This window comes from Galleria mellonella, unplaced genomic scaffold (genome assembly GCF_026898425.1).
Source record: "Galleria mellonella isolate WM207_F2 unplaced genomic scaffold, CSIRO_AGI_GalMel_v1 utg90, whole genome shotgun sequence".
NCBI lineage: Eukaryota > Metazoa > Arthropoda > Insecta > Lepidoptera > Pyralidae > Galleria > Galleria mellonella.
The window spans coordinates 186,659-207,432 of record NW_026442172.1 but is presented as its reverse complement, the minus strand read 5'-3'; the positions used below and the strand labels follow the sequence as shown (position 1 = coordinate 207,432).

The window sequence follows — 20,774 nt, the reverse complement described above, 5'->3', positions numbered from 1 at the left end:
GACCGCAAGAATCGAACCCGAGACCACCAGAAAGTTAAGCAATATATTAGCTTACTACGCCACCAGGCCTTATTTCTCTCGAAGTGCGTAGTATTTGCCGTTGGCAAACATTATCGTTCCGTATATATTCTCGCTATTCAGCGCAGTCACTCGTAAAGATTTATACATAAAGTACATTTTCAACTCTGACGGTTGCAATTTGCAGCTATAGGAGAGCTGAACGCGCATCCTGCGTGGGAGGAGAGGGATAGGGGCCAGGGGCTCGGCAGTTGAATGAGATGGCACGACGCCCGCGCACCGAGCACGCCACAGACTTATTCCACGTCGCATACGGGACGACGCGCCGCGTCTCTACCCAATCGTATAACAAACTGTACGCCAAAAAACGCTCTACTCCGCTATAGTGTCTACCAGTTTTTTCACCAATATATGGATTTAATAAGGATATTCAATAAGTGAATAATGAGTAAAAATATTATGAAGGATGTGATTGGTGAAAGTGCACTTTCTAATCAATAATTTATTGAGATGTGGTCCTTAGTAAATACTTAACGATATACATGATTTTAAGCAGTAAGGTAAGTCGTTGAATGATTAATGTTTATATCTATTAAGAGAAATATTAACGGTTGCATGTATCTACTAAAATTGACACTTCCTGCTAGATAGATACGTAATGTACTACCTACCTATATTAATCGAAAAATATAGTTAAAAATACTCTAACCAACTAATATTACTCTTCCAGTATCATCCATTTTTTTTCCATAGAGTCAGCTTGAACAGCATCTATAAAAACACAAGCATCATCTCTTTCAATCAACACATAATTTTCATTAGACGCTAAAATATATGCATCTTCCTCAGTTGCATTACATTACGTAACAGGGGTAACAGGGGCATCAAGAGACGTTGACATATCAAAAATGTCATGTGTGTTTAACATATTATAATTTTATTTTAATGATAACTTTCTGTGATAATATTAGACAAGATATCTATATACATTGTCTAAGATAATGTATATAGAAAATTACCAACCCTATACTTGATTGTAACGATGGTGAAAATAAAGCATACGGCTCGTCTGATTGTAAAGCGACCTGCAATATCAAGTAGTGCTATTACTTACACTTTGGCTATACGCTCTCTATCCGCGTCAATAGAATAAATTACGAAAATGTAACTTACCTAATAAAGTATTTTATCATTACTTGTATATTTTATTAGACGCGGTTTACCGCGGCTGTACCCGCGTGCATACTGATGATATATATATGTATATATATATATATATATATATGATTAGGATCTACTTAAGATCTATCCGTGTAACAAATTTCATTCAAATATTTATTATTATTATATCTGTAACTTAATCACGTTAAAACGTGATTAAGTTACAGACACGTATACAATTCAATCACATTCACACCACACAATTTACATATATAATTCAATCTTTTTCTCGCGATTTTATCTATGTAAATCAATATATAAAATATTCTATAAAATATATGTACTAAATTAAGATATGATCTACCTATGTACCAAATTTTATTTAAATTTATTAAACCATTTAAGCGTAATTTAGTAAGAAACATCAAAACATCTTTACAAACTTCCACATTTATAATATTAATAGGATAGGATATTTGACTTCTATTTCACAAATCATAGTTTAAGGATAGTAAGTACATGCGGACCTTCACAAACCTAACAATAGATACTTTTACAGTGACTACTGGTGAGATGTCAGTCAGTTATTCTGGTTATTTTTAAAATAATGAAATGTCAGTTGTCACCCGCATGCGCAATATATATATAGGCATCTTTAGTACATTGCCGACCTTTATAATTTAGAAATCTTGACTTTAATACCTATGCCTACTAAATTCATTACTATAATTTTTAAACCTTCATGCTAAAACATAACTTTTAATCAAACTTGACAGCAGACGGAGATATCCGTATCATCCGTATTAGTATTAGAGTTTAAACTTTTTTTACGAGAAATAAAGTATATTTAGGTCTGAAAAGAATATTTAACAGCTTTTTTTTTTTAAATTAACAGTATTTAGTATTTATATAACTTACTAACTACAGTTTTAACTAATACTAAGTCTTTTTTAAAAAAATTATATGCAGTATCACAATTATAATTAAAATAAACGTGGAGCTCATTTTTTGTTAAATTAAAGTGTTAAACATTTTGATGCTGAAAATAGTATATTTTATATTTCAATAGCAAAAAGTATAATGTAGCGAAAAACACTATACTGCTTTTAACAGTATAATTGGCAACCCTAATCTATATCTGCTTAGGACAATATTCAAATAGCCCAATTAAAAGCGAACGAAGGTTCCGGGTATTCCGCAAAACACCATTCCAACATAGAGGTGGTCAGAAAATAAATATCAAAATTTGTCTAATAAAACTGTTGTATGTGACTCATCATCATCATCATATCAGCTTTTAACCATCCACTGCTGAACATAAGCCTCCCCTTTGGGAGGTTTTGCCAGTAGTTACCACGCTTCGCAAGCAGATTGGCAACTGCAGTTAGGCTTTAGAAACGTTTTAAGAGGACGCTGCTGCGCATCACTCGCCGTTCCTTAGTCGCCTCTTACGACACCCACGGGAAAGGAAGGGATGGCCTATTCTATACCGAGACCACACGACCACCAATCGCATATGATTACATCTCTTAAATTGTCCCGAATATGAATCAAATCCGGCGCTTCATTTGCAAGTATGAAAAGCTACCTGCCACTTCGCCACAAACAATATGCTATTTTTTTTTAATGGGTGATGATGGAATAATAACCCCGCCTGCGCTATCGGTATATGCTGGCGGGGCATCAGCGAGTGATGACAGGTGAGAATGAAAAGATAGGTCAGTTAGCCCATCATTTTGAATACACTTGGAATTCAGCACGATGGTTTCCAGGGGGAACCACGTGGAGGTCGACCTGTTTGGGTATATTGCTAGCAATGGGTTCCTTAGTGTCCATTATTAACAATCCCTCCCCCCCCAACAGTATGCTATTAGGTACATTTCCTAAATTAGCTCAACTGGCAATTGAATCTGAGGCCAAAAACTCATTTATATAAAATATTATGGAATGGTAGGCATATTACAAGAGTTGTCAAAACATAAATTCAAAATTATTTATCAAAACTATCGACTGTTATTTTACTTGCATATATTATTTACAGGTAATGCGAGGAGATAAACCCAAGTTGTGTTTGCTGGTTGCAACACTAGCTCTCGGGTATTCGTGGGCAGGAAGCACGTGCGAACGAAGGGTGACCTGGTGGGACCGTGAGCGCGGCGCATGCGTGCCCTGCACGCGCTGTGACCGCGATAAACACCTCGTAGTGCAGCTCCCCTGCGAACTGCACAGGGACACCATCTGCCAGTCACTATACCAAATACATATATGGCCATTCTTCGCACCTGCTCGTAATGACACTACAGACAATAGTGAACCTAGTGATTATGAATACGAGTACTCGGACTACGATAGTGAAGTGAGAGAAGATGGTGTAACCCAATGGGACTTGCAAACGTTAAGTGTTATATTAGCAGCGTCCGGCTGTGTCGTTTTCTTTATAGTTGTATTATATTTATCGCTTTCTCATGCCAGACAATGGAAGATCCTCAAGCAAACCCTTCAATCAGGTAAGTTTTAAAATATCCTATTATCCTTTATTTAAAGTTCTGTTGTCAAATGACCAAATTAATTGACTCTATAATTTAATCATATCTGATTAGATCCAAGTCCTCAAAGCGGACATTTCAATATTCCAACATTTGTAAGAAGCAAACTAGAACCTATTCTTATGTAAAATACTAACATCCTTTTACTTTTCTTAGTGACTGCCTAAAATAGCATAGAAAGTTGTGTTTTTTCTGTTTTTATAGAATTATAGCTTATATTATTTTGACTGTTCATTGTGCGGTGTTGTCAGTCAATCAGAACTTCAGCTTATTTTAGGAGATTTCCAAAAAGGAAGTATTCATAAGATAATTCTGCGAAGGTATCCATACCCAATCCAAATTTTATACACAAAATAAATATAGATTCTTTATAAACTAACAACGTAAATGCACTAAACTATACGATTAGATTTATAATATGTTCTAGATTATTGAAAATAGCGAATAAATAAAATAGTATTTTAATAATAAAGAACATCAAAGCGCATGATTCATGAACCGAACGAGTCAATCAAACTCGTAAGGGAAACAAACAAAATGTACATCAACTACATAGCTGAATGGATATTTAATTCATTCTAACATATATCATACGTGTATTATTATTAAAATTCCACTAATATTATGAATATGAAAGATTGTGTATGTAGATGTCAATCATGTACGAGTAAACAGTAACAAAACACATCCTTGAAACATTTGGAATAGACTTTATCCAGATTTTTAAAGCTGAACCTTCCGAAGTTGATATTTTGACAGTTTTTACTATAAAAAAAAAAAAACTTTTAATAAAATTTTTGTAACATATTGTAATAAATCAATCACAATTGTCATTTTTTTCAATCAAATAGTTTGTTGAATTCATAAAATATGTATTGCTAATTTTTCTCTTTGATTTTCATGACTAAATATACGTAAATATGTCATACAACATACTATATATACATATGAATCCTTACTAATATTATTAACTAGCTTTTCGCTTGCTACTTCGCTCGCGTAATTGCAAAAATAAAAAATCGATGAAGTAAACCACTCCTGTATGGCGTATCTAGGTGAAACAACGTACACCAGATTTGAAGTTAGACCTTTAAAAATACAACTGTGAAAGCCGCATTGAATTTGCAGTAGTTTTTATATTTGTTGCCTCATAATTCCGTCGGTTGTAAATCCATTTGGAAACTTTTTTTTTTTATCTAAAAGGATAAAAAGTTTCCATATCGGATTGGTCCCATAGAAATTTTATGAAAATCAATCCCGTAGTTTAGTTTTTAAATCAAAATAATTGCCTTTACCCTAATTGAAGTAGTTTTTTTTTTGTGGAGCACAATCAATTACGGTGTAAAAATAAATTATCTCTTGTCTCTTGTTGCCTTAATGGCTCAACCAATCATCATGAAATTGGTATGCCTACACGTACTAATTGAGATGGAAAAGAAAGTAGGCTAAGTACTATTTATATTTAAAACATCACGAAAGTCTAACTGCGGTTGTACATCCACCTGCCAAGCGTGGCAATTACTAGCAAACCCTCCCCCCCCCCCAAGAGGCAGGCATATGTTCAGCAGTAGACAGTTAAAGGCAAATATGATTATGACTATTTATATTTATTTCGATCACACGGACGAAGTCACAGTATAAGTTGATTTCTAATAAAATCTCTTAATTCAGTGTCTTTTTGTTTAAGTTTTTTGTCTTTTAAATGATTATGATAAGCAAAACTATTCATAATTTTAATCTGTGCTAAAAACCTTCAAGAGATTTATGAGTATTAGGCGAGTCGCTATTTTCAGCTTAACGTTTTATTAACAAATTAAGGTAGAACAGCCATGTGTTATAATAGGAAATGCTCAACTTCCATTCTAATAATTTCCGTTCTACAATAAAACAAAGAGCTCCATAGCATAAGCTCAAAATAAAATATATCTTTAAAGGTAACGGATTTGATTCTTATTGTGTATATTTAGTTATATACTTTTATGGAAAGAAAATGATACCATCTACCCATCCCACCCATCCCATCCATCTAGGGTTTACCATATCTATCATACTACTACTAATATATACTGGCGGACTATTAGCCAGTGATAAAATCATTTGACACATCGTAATGAATTCACAATACATACACGTATGCATGATTGGTTGCATGTTTAATTATTACTATCAAAAGGTTAGAGGGTATACTTTTTTGAAAATTCTGTAAGCTAGGAACTCACATTAGTACCTACCAAGAATATTTTCATTCTGTTTCTTGACCTCTGAATTATGAATCTGCAAGACTGTCAATTTATCAAGTATTTCGCTTATTCATATTTACAGATATGTTTACTAGACTACCATTCTAGCTTAATTTTATTTTCATATCTTAAAATGGTTGGTCTTAAATAAATAAATAATTGAAGTAGGTACCTACCTACGTTTTATTTTTAGTTTATTTCAGTATAATAAATGTACAGACTATAAAGAAATAACTTACTTAAAATTAAAATAAATACTTCAGTTATTGTTTAGCGTTATTTTTATTTAAAAGTAATCCGTTTAAAACGTTGATTGTGTGTTCAATTTCAATGCGAAGGAGAGCCTCACCGACGATCCACCGTCATTGTGAAAACCACGACCACTCTGCCAAGAGTGTACGACTGAAGAGAGAGAGAGTGTTCAATTTATTGACACTACTAGCTCTACAAACTGTACATTTATCTTGTTACAACAAACTGAAAATAAAACGTAGGTAGGCAGGTACCTCAATATTTTATTTATTCAGGACCAGCGATTGTCATCACCTCCACGTAGGCCGCACTGCATTTATTATCCATTATCCCAAACCAATGACGACCGAGACGCTATCTGAATATTTTTGAATGAAAATGAGATATAATTAATATCATACAAAAAATATTTTGTATTTATATCTATATTTTTACTAAAGGTCATTTATCAGTTTATCAGTGTACGAGTGATAACATTCTTTTATCTATTTTTTTAACCCCCGACGCAAAAAGAGGGGTGTTATAAGTTGAACAAGTCTGTGTATCTCCTAAACGAATGAATCGATTATTATACGGTATTTTTTTTAAAAGCTGATGTGATCGAGATGGTTCTTAGCTACAATTTATGAAGATTTGTTCAAACGTTTCGGGGATTACTTAAAATTTTTAATTGTATTTATATATACTGTAGGAAACCATATATATTACAACATCTAACTCTTATTCATTATTATGCAGTTAGATTTTTTTTTAAACCTTCCAACGACGCTGTTTGTAAATATATTGTATCTACTTATCTACCCTTAAAATCTCTTGCTCCGTTCATTGCATAAAAATGTACGAAAATGTTTTTTATATTGACACTTTTTCTAATATGGTTCTGATACTCTATGATTGTTAGAGCATAATATTGTGTACTTTATTTCATATTAGTTTTTACCCGCAACTTCGTCTTTATGTGCTTCACTATAACAAAATAAATAGTATTTGTATAAGGTGTATACCAAATTTCATAACTATTGGTTAAAGCGCTCAGAGATAATAAACAAACAAACTCACTTTCACATTAATTTACATTTATATATTTATATTGTTGTTCATTTTATATCCCGTTCGTTTTTTGTATTTAAAAAAAACGAGCAGAACTTTGTGCCTTCCGTTGTATTGTTTATAATTATTCTTCTCCATCCAAAGGTTGCCTGAAAGTTATAGATCGCTTTTAGCGATAAGGTCGCCCATAGTTTTCTCAGTGTAATCTTTTTCTTGTAATTGTTTGTATTCATAATAAGCTTACTACTGTAATCTTTTAGAGGAAACAGAAGAATATCCATCTATCTATGACATTAGCGTCTATCCGCACTATGGCCAATCGTCAAGTTAATCGTAAACAAAAAAATATATCCAAAATTTATTTCTATTAACACATAGATGCAAAATAACAATTCCTGCCCCCCCCCCCCTCGCTATACAGGTCGACCTACGGTCGTCCCTAGAATCTATTGTAATAAATTCTTGCTGAATTTGTCGTGATGGGTCGACTTACTTGCTTTTATTCTCACTTATACTCGTATCATATCTCACTGGAGCCTCGTCAACGTTTATCAATAATGCAGGTAGGGATATCATTCTAGTTCCAACCGTTAAAAAAAGACCTGATTTCATTCTTAACTATACCGATGCCCTCTAAGGGTAAACTCTGTATTTTTTTTATCTAGTCTATTTCTCTGTTTTTTTATCATCACAAACATGATGATGAGATGATAATGGCGAGATTATAATGAAAATACCTAGGTTATATATATTAATATTTTTAAACTATAGTCTCTCAAGGATTTCTACGAAATATTTCTTTCATCCGATATTACTTTATTATCTGCTCGTCTTCTAAATAAAACATAAAACGCAAACAAAACTGTTTAAAAGAAACACTCATCGTTTTATATCAAGTGAAAATTGTTATTGACCTAAAAAGGTGGGCGTTAAAGATCATAAACAGTAGAAACATCTTTTGTTATGAGATCTTTCATCATATTCTGTTAGTACGGCAATAAATCTAGGCGCGCATACGCCGATCCAGCAAACGATGGCTGGCGACTAGCACGCTCCGGGCCTCGTGTAAACAATCAACTTTATTTTAACATGTGCGCTACTAATTTTGACCTGGCGCGTAGCGGACCGCCCGCGTAACAATAGCTAACGGTTTTTTCGTTGCATTGCCTATTCCTAAATTAGAAGTATCATTAGATACTATTTAGACAAGTTTGCTACATTCAATTGTAATCAAATGTATTAGAGAAATAACTGGAATGATTAACAATCATAACCATTACTCAAATACACAATACAAATGGCGGGCGAATATTTATTACGAGCATGTTTTCTCAATTTAGGTACATACTTGCTTATGTTTAAAAATTTAAAAATAAATAATAAACCCATTCAATGACATTTTTGCTACGAATTTACGTAATATTCGTGTAACTTTTTTGATCAACAAAAATATAACTATGCAAAACACGGAAAAAGATTAACGCGTATCAATAAAATTCATCGTGTGAATTAAACAGTACTCCAATTTTGGAGCACTGCTTAATTCACACGATGTAATTCTAAACGTAGTTCTAAATTTGTAAAATACTTATTTATCTGAAAAGACATACTTAGGGATCAGTCCCGTAGAAATATCTACTTTCCCTTAGATACTAATAAAAGTCACATCTCAGTATCGGTATATACGCAGATTAAAAACGACACGAAAATAACGGCACGGTGAAAATTCACATCACAGTCTTAACCCTAACACCATACACGTAGTATGTAAGTACTAACTTAAGCACAGTTTTCGTTTTACTTCAACAAATATAGAATAACAACCCCCAAGTATAATGTTACACAATTCACAAACAACTAGCCCCACATCTTACATTCGCACATGCACCGCACACATTCAAATACAGGCTATAAAATTGTGGACACAACTAAAATTTTCTTCTCGTGAATGTTGGTTAAAGAGAGCTTTATAGTTTGTTTATAATTACGCGCAAGTACTTTATTGGAACAATGCATACTTTGTATTTTCGATTGACGGGGTGACAGTTACAGTGTATCAGCCACATTGTTCGAAGAACACGTAATCAATGAAAGAAAGGTGTATTAAATGGCGACTCTGTATAATCGTATTGTAGGACGTCTCTAAACAATTACAAGAGGGCTGACCGCACAGGAGTGCTGCAGGATATTTATCGATGGATGCAAATGACTCGGGAACATTTGACCTACCAACCGACATTGCGATAGTCTAAGGCAGTGATTCTCAACCACTGTGCCGCGGCACTTTTGTGTGCCGCCAATTTTTAAAAGTGTGCCGCCAAATTTTGCAAATATTTGTCATAAACTATTTATGCAGTGTATTGTAGTAAGTAAATAATTTTTATCTTTTTCTTTGTGTGCCGCCAAATTTTGAAATCGTAAATATGTGCCGCAACAAAAAAAAAGGTTGAGAATCACTGGTCTAAGGCAACTCTAACGGTAAATAAAAAATAGTTAAAATGGTGATAATAATGAAATAATATAAATATAAAAATATTTTACTTAATGGTTAATTACAATCATTATCATCAATTACATTTTAACAAATACACTTGAGGTAATAAATTCCTTCCATAGAAATAAAGTAATTTCTTCACAGTATTGACAGTTGATGTCAAAAACATGTACGGCTCGCCGGATGGCAATAACCACCATACCCATGAAGGCTTGGAATATCACTGGACTGTTCGCCCATTTTTATATACTGTAGTTCGTCCTTCGATCAGGAACAGAGCATACAATCTACTAACAAAAATAGAGTAACACACAGAGATTTCTGTTAAAAAATACCTTTACACAGTTGCATTGCTTTTGTTTACAGACATGAAGGACCTAACAGCGAAGATAAAATTAATGGAAGCTGGCGGCGATCCTCCGTGCGAGCCACCCTCACCCACCGATCATCACATCTATTGCAATATACACGTCGGCAAAGATGCACTACTTGGTATGTTCATGAAATATTATTTATTATAATGTTTATGGATAAACATTTTTATACAAATTGGAATGATGAACTAACTGACGACCTAATACTTGTAGACTTAAACAGATACATGTACATAAAAAAATGCACTATGACGCTCATGTTCCCCTTCATATTTTGTATTCGTGAGAACTTGGATATTTTGCCCAATTTATAGTAATCCCATCAAGTTACCGACATAAAATTTCCTGAAACATTACGAATCCGTCGTAGCAGAAGGTACCTATTATTATATTATCTCGTCAATAATATTTAAGGTCTTTTGTGGACTATTACAGTATTGTCTTTTTAAGTTTGAACAGATACTAAATTGACGCTCTTTCTTCGAGGCGTGCTAATTTAATTAAAGGGCCAAATAAATTTAACCACATTCAACCACTATTCTAAGAAAATCACACGACGTGTTAATAAATTCTATCTAGAACACGTTACACATCTATCTTTAGGCAAAGTTTCGCATAGCTACCATTTCACAACTTTCACGAGCCATACCGGCATGCTAGTGCAATCCAAAAGCGTTCCTGAATGCCTCCAATGAACTCTCTTGCTGTTAGGAACGAGTGCGTAACCTTCACAAAGCGGTTCCGAAAAAGGAATGTTTACACGGTCATAACTCTCATTAACGTTGGTGAGTCTCGAAGATCTCGCTGGCGTGATGCCAGACAAGTTTAAAATACTGTCTCGCACTGGTAGCCGTTGTCTGGCGCCCGTGCCCGTTTCTTATTTATTTTTGATCGGCATCTCCCAGAGGTCATTTTAGCAATAAACTCACTCGTCTGTAACGTCTACTGTACGCGCAAGTTTTGCCAACTCTGTATTTTTTTAATCAATCACGTAGTTTATTTTAAAAACAGTTCTACTTTAATAACTCTGTGTACTATATAAACAGTGCTTTTATATTCTTGCCCCTGCACGCATAAGGAAACTAAATTTTAATTAAATAAACTTGAGAAATGTCCCGTTCTTTTTCCGTTGATGTCGTAAGAAGTGACTAAGGGAGGGCGAGGGATGAGCAGCAACATCCCTCTTAAAACATCTCCAAAGCCTAACTGTGGTTGCCAATCCGTCTGCCAAGCTTAGCAACTACTAAATAAACCCCCCAAGGGGGAGGCTTATATTTAGTAGTGGACAGTTAAAGGCTGATATGATATGAAACTTAAAAAAGATTTCTTTAAAAAATAGCATCAGACAGTTTTTGTAGGCGCAAATACCTTTATTCATTGTAATTTTTTTATTATGCCAATATTTAGATATTCCTTCCGTGATAAAGGCACATTGTTAGTGGACAAACAGGCAATTTGCTCTGAGGTGGGTCAGATTTGTCCTCGCCGAGCAATCGAGGCCGAGGATTCCGTCACGTGTATAGGATGCCGCTCAAATTTTAATGGGCCTATCGTAACATTCGTAACCTCGTTATCCTAAGGTCCTAGTTGTCAACGCACAATCGTGTAGCAATATGTGCCCATTTTAAAAAAGTGGACGACAATCTTCTCGTGGCATATAAGGGTTTCTTCACTTTCTAAAACAAGTCGGAGTTTACATAAGTAGATATCTACCTATTTTTTTTAATGGGTGATAATGGAATGGTAACCCCACCCGCGCCATTGGTATACACTGGCGGGGCACCAGTGAGGGATGATAGGTGAGGAAGCAGATCAGTTAGCCCATCACGACGAATTCAACAAGAATTGTTCACGATGGTTTCCAGGGGGAACCACGTGGAGGTCGACCTGACAGTGTAAATTGCTAGCAATGGGGCTACTAATCCCCATTTCTAAAAATCCCTTCTCCCCCCCTGGTACATTATATATATATATATATATATAATAGGGTCTCAAAAAAGAGCAGTCTGTATTTGTACTAATGGCACTATACAGGGGGAGAGGGAAGAAGATAATTTAGAATATATTATTCTAATTTAAGTTTCCTATTTAGGTACATACCTAGCATATGTACCAGGGGGGGAGAAGGGATTTTTAGAAATGGGGATATATATATATATATATATAATATTAACACTAGTTTTAAGAGATGGGTTACGTTAATTAACATACTGTATTATATTCCTATCATGTACCATTAGGTTGTTCCGAATGAATCCGGATACCTGTAATATTATATTGAGAGAAAAAGAAAACAATCATGGAAAAATATGAAAATCGTATTCCAACAATTATATATATAATAAGGTAATTCTTAAAAAAGTCGATTTACAGTATAGGTATTTGCCTATGGCACAAGTACTATTACACTCGTAGTAGTATTATATTGTTTTTATTCAAATGGATGATAATAAAATGGTAACCCCGACTGCGTTATCGGTATACACTGGCGGAGCACCAGTAAAGGATGATAAGTGAAAATGAAGTCGGGTCAGTTCGCACATCGCGATGAGTTTGACAAAATTAATCACAATGGTTTCCAGGGAGAACCGTGTGGAGGTCGACCTGATAGGGTATATTGATAGCAATGGGGGATTAACGTCCCCATTACTAACAATCCTTCTCCCCCCAATATTATACTGTTTTTAACATGGGTAAATTCGATTTTTATACGCTCGATGGCAGTAAAATCTGTCGTTAATCTATAAGAATAGAAACCCACGGGATAACCGAGTGGAACAGGTAATCGACCCTAGGTGTAGTATGCACGTGCGTTCATTAAGCGGGTTATTTGTAATGCAAGCTTGTCGCCAAGACGTCGACCGCCGCTGCTTCCGCCCCATAGGGCTTCACTCGTACCGCCGGGAAGGCCAACACTTCCTGCTTACATCGAATTTTGACAATTAATAAACCCATCGATTGAATTAGGCTGTTGAACTTACTAGATTAATATCACAGCTGCTACTGAAAATTCTTATAACAAAACAAAAACACAAACATAACAAAAATTGGTAAAGTGCAAAAACAAATAGATGTAACAAGATCAAAGGTTAAAGTTTACATTCCAAAAGCTCGTTACTATTTTCTCTTGTTCAGCATTCTCGAATGAAAGGATATATACATTTTAATGTATTAATGTAACCAAATTAATCCCAGTGAAAATATTAGTAAGTAGTAAATTAGGATTGCCGCCTACATTTTATTATAATATGTTTGATGAAATATAGGCATATCGAGTGTTGTTTACTAAGACAACAATTGACAGATATCTCTAATTACACTATTAGGTATTTTAGTCGTGAACATATTTTTTATAACTAAAACACCCATTGACACTATAGTACTCAAGTCGAATAATATAGTTAGCATTCACTTGTTTATGAAAGACTTCTATATATGACGATTGTGTAAACGTTGCACGTTCCATACCAAACAATTATCACCTAGACTACTTAGAGGGAGGCCCCTTCCGAATTTGAAATCGTCATAATTCCTCCTTTCTTACAGCAAAAAAACTCTTAAATTTTGTGAATCAAAATTTAAAATTATCATTACGATAGTGAATTGTAACACTTTTCGTGCATGACATCTACAATGTTTATTATAGTTAGTTTGTTTTATAGCTAAAGAATCCATAGTAAAAGTTGTTACAACAATCAAATGGCCGAGCCGTGTTCACGTTCAACGTGACTGGACTAAAGTTCAACTGTAGTTTACATATCTGTCTGTGAAAACTTGTTTCCATTGCATTTTTATACAATTGTGCTTTTTAAAGGAATACTTATATTTATTTTTTAATTTTATATAATTTCGTGCTAATGAATTGTTTAAATTATTTGTTTTTGAAGAAAAGTACACGCCAATTGAATTATCGAAATTAACTTTTTCATCGATTTTATATCTTATTGTATTAAGACAATTTTATTTTAAAAATATTATATATAAACTTAAAACAATGATAGTAAATTGAGGGATTTTGCGATCGCTTAGTCCAAACATGAAGAAAAACTATATTTAAAGGCACAGATACAGTTTTTTCGAAGGCCATTGTGAATTTTCATATTTTTAACATCATATTTCGATTTACCAATTACTGATTTTTACTACTACTGCTACATTCTTTAAATATTTTTCATTTCCAATAGTCTTTTTAATTAAAATCAAATTGTTACTAAGATTTATCTATTTCATATATTGTTTAGATACTTAAATCGAAAACTACCTAAAATTAAATTTATTTGTAACAATTGAATTGTAACAATGGATACGCGTCACTACCCCGAAATCAGGTGATCGTACTCTTGGTGCTGACTAACAAACCACCGCCGATCCTTTATCCTATCCCACGACCACCATACTGTTCACGATGTTCACCGTCAACGTAATCTTACAGAATAATAATTTTATAACTACTATCACAAAGTAAATAAAAACAAAACTAATACCTAGGTATCCGAAACTTGTATTAATAGTAAATACAAAAACATTACAAAAAAGATAATCTCATCCGTTATTGATATACGTTGACGGTATACCAGTAAAAATTAAGTCAGGTCCAGCGTGTTGAAGTCAGCAGGAAGTAACTATCCCAAAAAAAAAAAACTAATATTCGAATATCAAAATTATTGAATATTTGCATGCCCTAATTGGTAGCAATGGGGTCTCCAGACCCCATTACTAATATCACTCTCCTTTCATTTATTTATTAAATTCATACATCATAAAGGCGGACGAATAAAATTGAAAGATAACTTTCCTTCTTAGTGAAATACATAAACAGTTAATTCTGAGAAATGTTTACGAGCAGATCGTTATTCATATAATCATATTTATCTAAAGTTTCATAACAATGATATTGTAAAAACAGTTAACCTAATTTTCGACCTAAATACTTTTAAATTTACATAACTCGGAAAACTACGCTTAAACAATGTTATAAAATATCAAATAAAGTCAAGAAACTATTACCTAATATTTGCGACATTGCCACACTTCGATAAAGTTATGAATGCTCTCAAAACCATATTTTGCAGAGTATATTGCTATCGTTTGTTATTGTACGAAGGTTTCCATCAAATAACAGATTTACGTAACATATTTATATTTGTTAAAAATAACAATGAGTATGTACGTACATATCTACTCGTAAATAGATAATGTTCTCAAAACAATATTGAGATTAGGCTCAATTAAAAAGGTACCTACTGGTACTTTAGTACTTAGACTCATGTACGGATGGCACTCTCTAAAGTTTTTAATCCACTTTCATTACAGAACAATAGCCTTGAACATGATTTAACTTTTGAAATACGAACTAAACAAAAATCATAATACAATGATACTTGAAACTTCACACATTTGACCTAGGATTCGATCTTAAAATGTTCGGACCGCTTCAAACGATGTCCGACTTAACTGTCGCCGCTTATTAAACAAGTAAAAATGTAGAATATACAGAAATAATTAAAAGAAATAATAAATGTATTTGTATATTTTAAAAAACTAAAAGAGGCACTAGTTACTACGTAGATGTATACAATTTAGATACGCGTCCATAAAAAAAATCTTCATCTTACGAACGGATGTAGAGAGGTAAAAACGTGCGTCACGCCCGGCCCCATTTCACTCCGCGCCAGGAAATGGCCCAAAAGCTTCCTTTCACAAGGCGTTTGCGCAGTCAATAATAGATTTCATCAATTATACATACTTGAATTTATAGACTAATCTTAATATAAAGTTGAACCATTGACGTCCGAATCGACATTTATTATTAGTAGTATCGCTACTATTTTATACTCGTTACGTTGAGAGTAGTGGGGTACACCAGATGGAGTATTTTTAACCAAATTCGAAAAGTACCTACCTACTTTTTATATGTTATAATCTTTTTAGATTATAAACCTTTTTTCTAAAAGTTTCTACTTTTAAAGACGATTGGAAAGAGGTGTTCTGTATTTGAGTGCTTTGTACAATCCTTCTGTACTAATATCATAAAGAGGAAAGATTTGTTTATTTATAATGGATTAATTCAAAAACTATTCAACAGGTTTTAAAAATTCTTTCTCCTCTATATATAATTCTATCTACACCAGCCGAATCACTAGTACATCATAAATATGAGTAAAGATGTTTGTATGCTTGTTACTCAATGACTGAATGGATTTGAATGAAACTTGGGAAGCAGATAGTTGACGAATATATCCAAACTTAACACCAAGGATACTTTATATAGGTACTAAGTCACGCGGACAAAACTATGGAAACCAACTAATTTAAAATAAATATGGCGTGGCGGCCTAATTGCTACCGCCAATTGTTTATGTGCTCAAGATTATTATAAAAATCGTTTCATACGTATATTCTGTATTGTAGTACGAAAATTAGTTTTATATTACTTCTTAGGCAAGTAGTTATACTTCTCGTAAACATTAACATATTTGGAGGTGAGGGGGTTAATGAATATTGCGTCCGTTAGAATGCTTTGCACCTCTACTTTTGATTAACAGTATAAATACCTACTTATTAGGTACAATTTGAACATAAATCAATCAAGCTGCATTAAAAAATAATAGACAGGTATCAATTAAATATTCGCATTCAATTTATTTACAATGGTGTACTTAACTATATTAAAATTCAGATCCATCACATAGGTAAACGAAGTTGTATATTAAAGGTGCACACAGACACCTAGATATGCATTCTGTTATATGAGTACATATGTGTGGTCTACCCATAAGTATATTGGGTTTTATTATTGGCTTCCACGAAATATTAAGGTACTTTAAAATTACTATACGTGCAGACCAAAATTGGTGGCTTTGATTTGCATTTGATAATAAACAGCATGGGAACAGAGAACTTGTGAATATCGGAGTCGTGTATTGAATTGTAAATTCACGAGTGAATTTCCTTTCCTTTCGGCGTCCGGAAGTAATCCGTGGCTATATGGCGATCGTCTTTAACATTCATAGCATGAAACTTAATGTCAACATAGTATTACTACCTATACTTACCTATTGATACCTTCCATATTTGTAAACGACGCAGAAGCACATTCCTAACTAGGTACCTACCTATAAATCAGTATAAATAACTAAATATGATTTAATAAATAGATATTACCAATTAAATTATAACCAAATAAAAATACCTCATACTCACAAAATTTTCATGGACGAAAACACATTTAACCGGTTTTAGGGGGTGCGTAGTCCGGCGGCCTCCGTCTGTGCTGAAATTCAAGGGCTGGAGGGGGGCACCAAAGTCCGAAAAAGAGGAGACGGAAGGAATAAACAGACAATCCCAACCATTTTTTTTCGTCGTTAGGGAGGGAGACATCATAAATTTGTCTAGAGGTGGTGCCAGGAAAGCTATGGCCAACCCTAGCCTATAGGGGGGGGGGGGGATTGTTAATAATGGAAATTAGGGGCCCCATTGCTAGCAATATACCCAAACAGGTCGACCTCCAAGTGGTCCCCCTGGATACCATCGTGGTGTATTCTAAGTGTATTCATCACAATAGGCTAACTGACCTGTCTTTTCATCCTTAACTATCATTCCTTACTGGTGCCCCGCCAGTGTATACCGTTAGCGCAGGCGGGGTTACCATTCTATCATCGCCCATTTAAAGAAAAAGACCCTAGCCTATATATGTATATTAATTAGTACCTAATTTCCCAATTCTTAATCCGAACCAAAACTAAACACAAGTAAACTACAATCTACATTTCTATTATTTCACCAATATTTATATCACAGATATTTACAATATAGGAATGAGTAAACATCCACATAACATAGGAAATGACGGCAAAACAGGAACCATGCCACGCGACGACATAATTAGCCTGTGATGTTGCCACAAGAATAGTAATAGGTATACATACTACGCAGCTCTTATTTATTCATATGATACATGTTTTTGTATAAGTTTAGGAGAGCGTGTCAGTGTAAGACCCGTCATTATTTCTTACAAACCTCAGTAATAAAATGTATGCATTCTTCTTGTCATCATTACTAAGGCTAGACGCTGTTTTTTTTTTTTTTAATTGATTAAAATGGAATGTTAACTATACCTGCGCTATTGGTATACGCTGACGGCAACAGCGAGGACTGAAAGATGAGAACGAGGTCAGATCAGCCGAGTTGTCATGGCGGATTCACTATTAACTGCAATGGTTTCCAGGTAGGACCGCCAGGGAGGTCGTCCTGGGATGATACATTGCTAGCAATATATTGTATTAATAATAATTTAATAACAATTTTATTTTTTTATATAATATATTTTTTTATATATAACAAATTTGCATGAACTCTAAAAACTCTTCATTCAAAAATAACGGTATAAGCACCGAGTGAAGAAAGGGTGGTATAAGAATTGATGTTCATAACGGAATCTACGGCGATACTTTATTAAGTTGACCTCCATTTAGTCCCTCCTGGAAAATATAATTGTTAATTTTAAATAAATTCGTGACTATAGAACCACTCACCAGACATGGTGCTTAAATGGTCCTTCGAACCAGACAACCTCACTGGTACCCCACCAGCGTATAACGGCAGCACAAGTGGCGATGCTCTTCCATTTTCATTTCTTAAGGGAACTCATTATTATAATAAATACAGCCACATCGTTGAAGTGATGAATATCCATGGTCCTCTTACTAATTTAAATTTACCCACATATCGCTAAAAATCCTATGACATTTGATTTTAACGTAACAATATAATAATGGTGTCGATTTTGAGATGCCATTTCTCATTTTGTTAATTTGATATCACAGCCATATCTATTTTGTAACGACCAACCAATATGAACTAATTTTCTAATAGATTTAAATCAAAATTATATAATCTTAGTTTATGATGGTCCATGGGCCATTAATTTCGAGTAATTACAAATTAAAATATTAGGTTAAGAGATAAATCCTCAATATCTATAAAATTTTATTAAAAACAAATTAATAAACAATGATAATATAAGTCTATAAGAGAAATGTCCAGCAGTAGATATTATAATAATAAAGGAAACAATAATAGTAGAATAGTACCGATCCATATTAAATGATACATCTTAATTGTTTAAACAGTGATTTATTTGAGTTTCTATCGCGTCATAAAAGACGCAAAGCGTCGACTCGCGATGTAATCACACCGAGCCAGACGTAACAAATTAGTGTTACATTCGGCATAATACGTATCAGATATTTAATATTGTTTCAAGAGTAGGTATTTTAACGTCTCAAGTCTATGTTTCCAGGAAATCAGCACTGAAGTAGACTGTTCTCGCGGTTTCCAGGGAAGCTGCCAACTGTTTATAAACAGAGCTGTTTATAACTTTTGCTTAGAGAATATCTAAACTTGAGTAGGTAATCGCTACTCTATACTAAATTAATTTTATACCTCTTTAGATTTGATTTTGGATATGATTTTTCTTATATGAATTAACTCAAAAATGTATTTTTATGCTATTATCATTATCATCTTTAGTTTAGACCTTTATATAGCATCATAATTATCTTCGAATTTATTTTATTTATTATATTTTAAAAAGATATTAAACAGATGCAAACTGCATATAAATATAAACAAAAAAAATAATTTCCATGCAATTTTACGATAGGTAGCCATGAATAGTATCGGCAGCTGGAACCTGGAGCGCATTTAGAATTCCTTGCGCACGCGCAGAAGCCGTAAATTCAAATATGGTTGCTACAAACCGCAATTAGCATTGGCTGCTACACACCAAATAACTTTTTATGTTGCATTTGTCGTCTTACGTAACAACAATTGCATTGAGCTCCGATGTTATGTGCGTCTTGTATTTTTTATTGACCCACGTTCTTATTGTTTCAGGTCCGGCTTCTTCTAAAAAAGGACTAGGCAACGTGTATACACAAGATAAGCATCCTTCATGATCATCTTGACCACCGATTTTATACATAAGCATAAAATAGTACCTACAATAAAAATATTAATTTGATGGAACCTCGCGCTTCAAGAGTTAGGAAAATGTACATGAGATAAATATTTTCAAAATAAACGATTCAAAACTACCTACTTTCATTACTATCAATGCTTATTACATGATCTATTTGAAATCTAATCATATCATCACCATATCAGCCAGTTAACTGTCCACTGTTGAATATCGATATGTATCGAATATCGATAATTTAAAAAAAAAACTTGGGTACCTTTTTATTAAGTTTTATTAAAACAGACTATAGTCACCTTCTGTGTATATATTACACATTTAAAAAATATATAATTGAGAATGCTAATCAAGTGTTCACTGTCACAGAATATGTAATGCGTATAGGATCGGTCATCGAAGTGACGAAGTAGACAGCGCGACTTGGTAACCGGTGATAGCGCAACGGTTGTCTTCCTCAAATAGATTTGTAAGATAGACTTGTGTCGTAAGTAGCATATCCTCCGTGATAGGACAAACAACTTAAACATATCGCGTTAAAGTATAGAATTAAGTGAATGAAATAATTACATTTGTGGCTAGCACGGAACGGAAGGAAGCTATTCCACAAAGTTCTTTAATAATTATTTATCACTACATAGAACAGCAGTTTTTTTTTTTATT

At 33.7% G+C, this 20,774-nt stretch overlaps 1 protein-coding gene across 1 annotated transcript; it reads left to right on the top strand.

Moving 5' to 3' along the window:
* The first annotated feature begins 231 nt into the window (after window positions 1-231).
* Window positions 232-20,232, top strand: LOC113509076 (tumor necrosis factor receptor superfamily member wengen). Its single transcript, XM_026892354.3, has 4 exons — window positions 232-578; window positions 3,221-3,686; window positions 10,128-10,253; window positions 20,033-20,232. The coding sequence occupies exons 1-4, from the start codon at window positions 561-563 to the stop codon at window positions 20,092-20,094; spliced, it is 672 nt and encodes a 223-aa protein (XP_026748155.1). The 5' UTR covers window positions 232-560; the 3' UTR covers window positions 20,095-20,232.
* Window positions 20,233-20,774: the final 542 nt, after the last annotated feature.